The sequence below is a fragment of the Elephantulus edwardii genome, unplaced genomic scaffold (assembly GCF_000299155.1).
Source record: "Elephantulus edwardii isolate Elephantulus edwardi_28Jun2011 unplaced genomic scaffold, EleEdw1.0 scaffold00007, whole genome shotgun sequence".
NCBI lineage: Eukaryota > Metazoa > Chordata > Mammalia > Macroscelidea > Macroscelididae > Elephantulus > Elephantulus edwardii.
Window position 1 is genome coordinate 24,930,040 of NW_006399757.1, and position 9,612 is coordinate 24,939,651.

A 9,612-nucleotide genomic window follows, 5' to 3' on the forward strand; every position below is an offset into this window, starting at 1 on the left:
ACTCCTACGATAAACATAATGCCCTAAAATATAATACTTTTATTCTCTCCCCCGTAGACTTCAATGCCATAAACATATTTCATCCAGTTTTTCTCAGCCTTACCCCCACCCCGATGCCAGCCTCATTCTACAACAGTGGCACCATATAGCATTTGTCCCTTTGTGACTGAGATACCTCACTCAGCATAAGGACGATTCTCTTGATATCCTCCCAGAGCTCATTTGGTCTGTGCTCTTTGGTGCTCAAGGCCTCAGACCTGTTCCTGAGATGCTTTTGAAATTTGAGTGGGACAGACTTGGTTCCTGTGGACTTGATTTAATTTTCCTCAACTTCATCTTGAACTTGCATATGAGTGGTCTGTCCCACAATCAGCACCTGACCTGGTTTTTACTGCTGATATTGAGCTTTTCCACTGAGTCTTTCCACAAATGTAATCTATTTGATTTCTATGCATGCCATCAGGTGAGATCAATGTGTATAGCCTGTGTTTATGTTTCTTATAAAAGGTATTTGCAATGAATAAATCAATGAATGTGCAGAACTCTATCATTCTATCTCCAGCCTCATTTCTCTCACCAAGCCTGTGTTTTCCAGCTACTGATCCTTCTTCCCTGTTTCCCAACTTTTGCGTTCTAGTCGCCCATTATTATTAATGCATTTTGATTGCATGTTTGATCAATTTCTGACTGCAAAGTTGGTAGAAATCTTCTATTTCCTCCTCTTTGGCTCTAGTTGTTGGTGCATATATGGATATTATCCTGTTGCTCACCACATTGGGACAGGTTTTTGATTGTGTGGATCACAACAAGCTATGGCTGACTCTGAGAAGAATGGGAATCCCAGAACATTTGATTATGCTTGTGCAAAACCTATACTTGAACCAAGAGGCAGTTGTCAGAACAGAGCAGGGAGACACTGGATGGTTCAAAATCAAGAAGGGGGTTCGTCAGGGATGTATTTTGTCTCCATACATTTTCAATCTGTATGCAGAACAGATCATCGGAGGCACTGGGCTGTACGAGGAGGAATGTGGCATCAGGATTGGTGGAAGAATCATCAGCAACCTGTGTTATGCGGATGACACTACCCTGCTTGCTGAAACTGAGGAGGACCTAAAGCGCTTGGTGCAGAAGGTCAAGGACTGCAGTCTCCTATATGGATTGAAACTCAACATCAAGAAAACAAAGATTCTCACCACTGGGCCAATTGGCAGCATCAGTATGGATGGTGAAGAGATTGAGATAGTTAACAGTTTTAGTTTACTTGGTTCCACAGTCAACACTCTTGGTAACAGCAGCCAGGAAGTCAGGAGATGAAATGCTTTGGGAAAGTCAGTTATGAAGGGCCTCTCAAGAGTACTGAAGTGCAAGGACGTCAGGCTGGAGACTAAGGTGCACCTGATCCAGGCTATAGTCTTTGCAATTACGTGCTATGCATCAGAGAGTTGAACAGTGAATAGGGATGATAGAAAGAGAATTGATGCCTTTGAGCTGTGGTGCTAGAGAAGAGTGTTAATAGACCATGGTCTGCTAGGAGAACAAACAGGTTTGTCCTGGAGAGGGTGAAGCCAGAATGCTCCTTGGAGTCAAGGATTCTGAAGCTTTGTCTGACATACTTTGGGCATGTTGCAAGGAGGGACATCATGTTAGGGAGAGTGGAGGAACAGTGCAAGAGAGGAAGACCCTCAATGAGATGAATCGATTCTGTGAGTGGAGTGGTGGGAATGAGTGTATTTGAGATGGCGAGGTTGGCACAGGATAGAATGGCGTTTAGGGCTCTTGTACATAGGATCCTTATGAGTCCCAAGCATGACTTGATGGCACATAACAACAACAACAACAAAGTGGATTAGGGCAGGTTTTTTAAGTGAGGGTCTTTAGAAAGAGACCTTCCATTGTGGTATAACCAGGTAGGTGGGTGGGTGGTCTTCTGGGGAGGGAAAGGAGGGGCACTTTTTGGTAGTTGAGGCTGTTCACTCCCTTTGTTGACATGTTGATATTCCTTGAATCCTTTGTTCTCCCTTTGACCTTGGTTCTGGCTTGTCACATACTACATATGCTGGTTTTTTTTAGTCTCTGCTGGATCAGCGGCTTCCTCCTGGCTCCTTCCTCCTTCCTCCACTACCATCACGCCTGCGGATCCCTGTGTTGTCATCTTTCTAGAAGAATTGAAGCCTTAACAAACCAGACCAATTTGTTAAGATTCCTTTTAATCAGCTTTCAGTATCACCCATCCATCCAAGCCTCCTTCAACATAAGACCCCTCTCCTGCACTGGCCTCCTTTTAGCACAAAGTGGATTTTAGGAGATCTTCACCCCTTTCCCCCTTTACTTTAAGTTGGGAATATAAAGTTGAAATACCCCTAAACCCACAGCAGGAGATAAAACTGGGAGTGCTGAAATAATTTAAAATGGCCCCAGGCCCTTGAAACTGCTGTAACTGCCTCCAGCCAGCCAGCTTAGAATGTCTTATCCTTGTTGGCCCTGATGTCAGTTGAACCTCAGCCCGCTTTCATCGAAGCACATTTTATTTTTTTTTTTTTTATTCTTTTTTTGTGTGTGTGTGTGAGTGTACCGTCAAATCAGATCTGACTGGTACAGGAGGAGGTTGTCCCTCCTTTTCCCGGCAGAGCATCTGGTGGATTCGAACCGTGTGCCTCTGGGATTATAGTTGCAGCTCCTTGCCACTAGGCCACCAGAGCTCCCCTGAAGCACATTATTTTAAATAAAGCATATTTTAAAAAAAAAAAAAAACACTTATCTTTTGAAACCTTTGCTATACTGCTGAGACCAGAGTCCATCAGATGTACTTGTTGGGGCACACTGAGAACATCCTTATTTTTATCCTAAACCTAAAAACCAAATCAGTCTCACTGCTGTCAAAGCTTGGCTCCAGCTCATAGCAACCTTCCACTGAGTTTCTAAGTCTGTAAATCTTTACCAGAGGAGACATCTTTCTCCTGCAGAGCACTCAATGAATTTGAACCACCAACTTTTTAAAGCAATGCACCATATAATGCATTATGCTACCCAGGGCACCTTTACTCATCCTGTCCTCTGTCAGCTCAGAAATCTGTGCATCACTTTATGGCACAATACAAAAGAAACGTGTGTGTGTGTGTATCCGTATCCACTCTTCCATCTTGTATCAGCTGTGATCTTCCTCTTATAACAATGGTCTCAAAATATGTCTTATAGAATAGAAGCCAGAATGCTCCTTGAAGACAAAGATTATGAAGCTTTGTCTCACACACTTTGAGCATGTTGCTACGAAAGGTTGTTCTTAGAGAGGGGTGACAGAGAGAGGAAGACCCTCAACCAAGTGAATTGACAACAGTGACTGACTGTGGCAGTAGGCTTCATTGTGTCAGAGATGACGAGGATGGCACGGGATAAGACAGTGTTCAGGTAGTTTATTCATAGGGTCACTGAGTCATAGTCAACTTCACGGTACCTAACAACAGCTCTGGCCTCAGAATCTCTAGGTGGCCAGTCAGACCCTCCTCATCTTAGAGATGGACACAGCCCTCTGCAGTGGCTCCCACAAGGCAGGAGATCTGAGTAGCTGAAGCAAGGCTACTGCCAGCCAGATGGCAGGGCAGAATGCCCACTCCTGTGGTATGACAGCCTTGCCAACATGAGGGGCCTTTGCCCTCAAGGTGCAAGTTTATTTCCAAGGCATAAAACATAGTATCTATCTACTTTGGAGAACCATTTACAGAGTAGAGAAGGAATCCTGCCAGAAGGGCTGCTTTAGAAACGCAAGGTGCTTCTGTTGAGAACCCAGCCTCCACATGAACAGGCATTAACCAAGACAGTAACTTGACAGTAAATCTGTTGGACAGAAAAAATTATTGACATTGAGGTTGCTAACACATTAAAAAATGTTGTTATACAGAAGAACATATAACACATTGGGGTTCTGTGTGAAAATACGGTAGTTAAACTAGAGAAGAATTGGAGTTCTTTTGCTATTAGAATTCCCTGATGTACATTTGAGGCTAGGTACGTGACAAGTAATGAACACTGCTAGTTTGCTGGGTGCTAGATACCGATGAGTTTGTGCTATAACATACATATAAGCATAAATTTAAAACACGTGGCCGAGTAACCACTTTATATTCTCTGAGTACCTTTCTCTTCTTGTTCCTGTTTTACAAGCTATTATGAACTACAGGGTTTCAATTTCTTCCTAAGATTTCTCTCCTGATATCCTCTCATATCCAGAGTTGAAAGGAATGAAATCTCTGTTTACCCCATTTAATAATTATGGGGGGTTTAAGCCTTCTGGTCATTTTTCTGTGTGCTTGTGTGTGCACATGGCGGTAAGGTTGTGTATACACATATGAATGGTAACTATATGACACTTAATTCGCATAATGAATCTTTCTAGTAAATTAATCCGAGAGTCTTTTTACTTCCTGTAAGCGAACACACTAAAATACTTCCTTTTTTCTTTTTTTAGGTGGACAGAACTGTGTCCAATGATTGAAGCCAGGAAGAACCATGGGCTGGTATTTGTAAAGGACAAGATATTCGCTGTGGGAGGTCAGAATGGTTTAGGTATGTGACATTAACTCACTCATCAAACATCTAGCATTCTGACTGAGTCTTCTTACAGCCACTCTCTCAAATGACTGAAGCATTTCATAAAATCTAGAAGCAATCATCTACTGCATAAATCATTACATAAAGTTTCCTAAATATTTTAAACATTACATTAAATATCAATATTCTTACTTTGAAAATGGCTAAAATTCACCTCATTAGTATCTTAAATATTGAAAATTAGATAGTCCATAGACTACATTTTAAACATTATTTAAGTATAGAAAAGAAGTAACTTTCCTCTCCTTTACTTCCCCACATACATTTTATATTTTCTATAAACTACTGAGAGTTAGGGAGCTCGGTTGGTGCAGTCCATAGGGAGTTGTGCTGTTAAGCGAAGGGGTCCCCTCTCATCAGTTTAAATCCACCAGCTACTCTGGGAGAGAAAGATGGGCAGTTTCTCCCTCGTGATTTTCCTTGAGGAGACACTTCTGACTCGATGGCAATGAATTGAGTTGACTGAAAGATAAATGGTAGAAAGAAAGAAATGTGAATAATTATAATAAAAAAAATCCACCAGCCAGTCACTTTTATGATTTTATGGTTGAATATTTTTCATTTTGTAAAATAAACAGTATTGACGATTCTAAACAAAAACATTAAGCTTCCGTTATATTGAAGAATAATAAAATACTAATAGTGGTGAGGATATAGATATTTGTTGTAAAATTACTACAACTTTTCTATAAAGTACAAAATATATTCCTTTATAAGATTGGGATTTTTGTGGTTGTTTTGAGTTTGTTTGTTTGTTTGTTTGTTTGTTTGTTTGTTTGTGTGGGTTTTTTTTAATTATTTTATACTGGTTTATATACATTGTTTTTCACACCAAATCTCTCCCACCTCTTTCCACCCGTCAGATTGTGTGACCCTATGATTATAGGTCTGGCACCCACCCCAATCCTCAGCTGTCTGCTCCCCCTCCTTGGATCCTCATAGTTGTTTTGTAATAATGGTCTTATACAATATTTATGCTTATAGGCCTGAATTAGTTCACTTAGCATAATGACAAGCTTTTTGAGTTGTCTTTATCCTTTTCTTTGTTGCTCATGCTGTGTTATTCTTTTGAAGGTGGTCTGGACAATGTGGAGTATTATGATATTAAACTAAATGAATGGAAGATGGTCTCACCAATGCCATGGAAAGGTGTCACCGTGAAATGCGCAGCAGTCGGCTCTATAGTTTATGTCTTGGCTGGTTTTCAAGGTGTGGGTCGTTTAGGACACATCCTGGAATATAACACTGAAACAGACAAATGGTTCGCAAACTCCAAAGTGCGTGCTTTTCCAGTAACGAGCTGTTTAATTTGTGTCGTTGATACCTGTGGAGCAAATGAAGAGACCCTAGAAACATGAAGGCTGAGCAGACTTCAAAACTCATCAGACTAAAAATTGTGACCACCAGTGCTTTGTGTAGCGAGATTTTGGTTATAAAGTTTTGGCTTGGAGTTGTGTTGGGTTTTTTAAAGAAAGTTTTAAGTAAAATAAGTTCCCTGTAAAAGAAATGTTTATGGATTTCCTTACTTGAATAGAACACACTACATAGCTGGCCACGTGGCCAAAACTTGAAAATGGTCCTCATTTAGTGAAATCTGAACTCGTACATTAAATGTTTCCTGTTTGTAACTGTGATGGTGACCGAATGGGGAACTGAATTGCCTTCTTAGTGAAGGAGGAGATTGTTTTCCTACAGCGTCACATATGTAGCTTGGTCTGGTTTTGCTCAATCAGGAATTTGAGGAATAGTGTAAATTATAAGTCAGATGGGCACCCTGGTGGAGCAGCTTAGTCTCATAGCATTTTGCTTGTTTTCATATGTTTCATTAAATTCCACATTTATTCCATTTTAAGAGCAAACCTAGAATGTATCAAGGCATACAAAACTTCATAAACAGATTTTTGGAGTATCTAAATTATCATAAAACGTATTAAATATATCATGTCTTTTAAGAACCTATCATTAATTTATTTAATTTTTACCCTGTTTAAAAAGGATTGTGCCTCTTTAGTCCTTACTAGTAAATAAAATCAAACCCTAAAAAGAATTCTTAACTAGAAAAAGATATATTTCTAATAAATTTCCAGATCACTTGCACTGAAAGTTATAATATCCGTGTTGACCTTGAATTTAAAGATTATTCCTCCCACTTAAGACACATGAAAGAGGTATATTCAAACTAGTAATCTCTGAAAACTTTGTCAACATGACCATTTGAAATATGTATCAGCTCTTATATTGTTTGTTAATAAATTACAAATCTGACTACTTCTTTTCCTAGTAATGTTTTGGCCTTAGCATTATGTGTATGCTGAGCTTGTGCAAAGCTATCACCATCATGTTTTTATCTGACAGTATTAAAATTTTTTCACTTAAACTTAGTTTTACTCATTCCTTGTTTTAAACGTTAGATAATGGAATTTTTTTTTAAATTTGTGAAGCAGTGTTTCTGTTGTCATTTTCTTTGTTCTTTACATGAGTGGGTTTTTAAAAAAAAAATAAACGTTTTATTCCCTAAAATTAAAAGAGAACTAGAGAAAGCCTATTTATATAGGTTTTTTAATGTATATAACATTTATTGAGATATTATTCAAATACCAGACAGTCCAGTCATTTAAAATGTACCTTTCAATGGTTTTTATTGTGTCAGCAAATGTGCAACATACTACCAATTTCAGAACATATTCATGACCCTAAAGAGAAACTTAGTATTCAGTCGCTGTGGTCCACATGTTTTCCAAACTCTACTCCTTACCCTTGGCACAAAGTATCCCAGGCTTGCTTTCTCTTTGATTTGTCTATTCTGAACATTTTTATGTAGAATTTTGAACATTGTACTCCACTGAAAAATATATGAGTTTAATATCAAGCTAATATAAACATATACTATTACTGTTAACTATAATATCCCATGTGTAATGTGGCACACTGTTTGATATATTTTAAATATGCTGGTCTTTTTTCTTTTTCCCCAATGCTGTGTCAGCTGACTAGAACACATTGTGTGATATGTATGTAGACAGGTGTAGATGACTATTTTTTTTTCCCCTTAGTAATTTTTATCATTGTAAGTCCTCATTAGTGTCTGTTATCTGCTTGGAAATATTCTTCAGAATTATCAGTGCCTGGATGGTGAATAAAAGTGACATTTATTACCTTTTTTTCCAATAATATTTCTCTTAGGCTCTTCATTTTGTGTAGACATTTGACATGGTAATGTTATATCTACTATATGAATGGTATAACAATTTAGTTTATACTTTGAAAATCATGAACATGAAAGTTTACCATAATTTAAAAAATCATTAAAATACAGTCATTAATTACATGGCCTAACTTTCAAAAGCCTTACATCTACATAACCTCATGAAAAAATTGTGCTATTATCTTCGCATTAGATTATCACTTTAAAAAAATCTGAAAGCCATTTAATAAATTATTCAACCAAACAATTTCTATTCATTTTACCTTAATACTGACAACAGTAGAAATCCTGGATTTGCTGCAGACACCATGGAATCAGATTTGGAAGAAAACTTGTCATTTAAGCATACTGTTAACACAAGAGGAGCTCAGCAGCCTTGTGTTCTGTGTTGTGCTGCTAACTATAAAGACAGTGGTCAGAACCCACCAGCTGCTCCATGAAAGAAAGATGGGTGCATGTCTTTACGATTTACAACTTCACCCACCCAGCCGAGGTTTGCTGTGGGTCAGAACGATGCCAGTGGGTGGTTATTAATAGCAATAGGAACCTTGATGCATAGTGCATAACCTATTGGGCTGCTCACGCAACGATTGGATTCCACCAGGCAACCTACTTACATAGGGATTTGCGGCCAGAACCTTGTGAAGTGGTTTACTCTATCCTATAGGGTCGCTCTGGGTGAGATTCACCTTGTAAGAAAGTATTAACCTCGCAATGACTTGAGGAAAACATTTCTACCTGCACCTTATGGAGATGGTCAAAGCATCCTGTGATACCTAACCAAAAATGAAACCTAGCTCAGTATATGAATACTCATTGCCAGTAGTCAATTGCAACTCATGATGACCCTGTTGGACAGAGAAGAAAGGGTTCCAAGGCTGTAAATCATTGTATGTGGTGCCAACATTGTGTAGGAGTTTGAATGGAAACCTAAAGGATTGACTATCCTAGTCACTGACTTTGTTACTGTCATCACATGGGTGGGTTGTCACTGTTGTTAACCTGCCATCAATTCAGCTATGACTCATGGCATGTGCCATCAAGTTCGCTACTCTTAGCAACCCCATGTATAACAGCTCTGAACCTTGCTTTATCCTGAGCCAACATTACTATCTCCACACCTACCATCATTACCCCAGTCACTAAGTCAATCCATCTCATTGAGGGTCTTACCCTCCTGTGCTATTCCTCCACCCTCCCAAGCATAATGTCCCTCTCTAAGGACTGGTCCCTCCTTGCAACATGTCCAACGTATGTCAGATGAAGCTTCAGAGTCCTTTCCTCCAGGAGCAGCCTGGTTTCACCCTCTCTCGGACAAACCTGTTTGTTCTCTTAGCAGTCCATGGTATATTCAGTACTGTTCTACAGTACCACAGCTCAAAGGTATCAATTCTCCTTCTATTATCCCTAGTCATTGTCTAGCTCTCTGATACATAGAAAGTAATTGCAAAGACCATGGCCTGAATCAGGCATACCTTAGTCTCCAGACTGATGACATTCAATACTCTGGAGATGTCCATGATGGCAGACTTTCCCAGTGCATTTCATTTTTTGAATACCTGGCTGCTGGTACCAAGAGTGTTGACTGTGAAGCCAAGCAAACTGAAGTCGTTAATAATCTTCATCAACCATCATGATGCTGCCAGTCAGCTCAGTGTTGAGAATCTTTGTTTTCTTTTGTTGAACTTCAATCTATGTTGAAGGCTGCAGTCCTTAATCCTCTGTAGTAAGTGCTTCAGGTCCTCCTCAGTTTCAGCAAGCAAGGTTGTGTCATCTGCATAACGCAGGTTGTTGATGAA

The 9,612-nt window shown here is 39.3% G+C and overlaps 1 protein-coding gene across 3 annotated transcripts in view; it reads left to right on the top strand.

The window, feature by feature from the left end:
* KLHL7 (kelch-like family member 7) overlaps window positions 1-6,160 on the top strand; it is an 81,562-nt gene extending 75,402 nt beyond the window's left edge. The window contains exons 9-10 of one of the 3 annotated variants that reach the window (XM_006880293.1): window positions 4,466-4,563; window positions 5,683-6,023. In XM_006880293.1, coding sequence (XP_006880355.1) covers window positions 4,466-4,563; window positions 5,683-5,966 — 382 coding nt within the window. In that variant the 3' untranslated portion in view covers window positions 5,967-6,023. Of the gene's footprint in view, window positions 1-4,465; window positions 4,564-5,682 lie in introns of all 3 variants that reach the window. The other 2 variants (XM_006880291.1, XM_006880292.1) reach the window with 2 other exon arrangements.
* The last annotated feature ends 3,452 nt before the right edge of the window (window positions 6,161-9,612 follow it).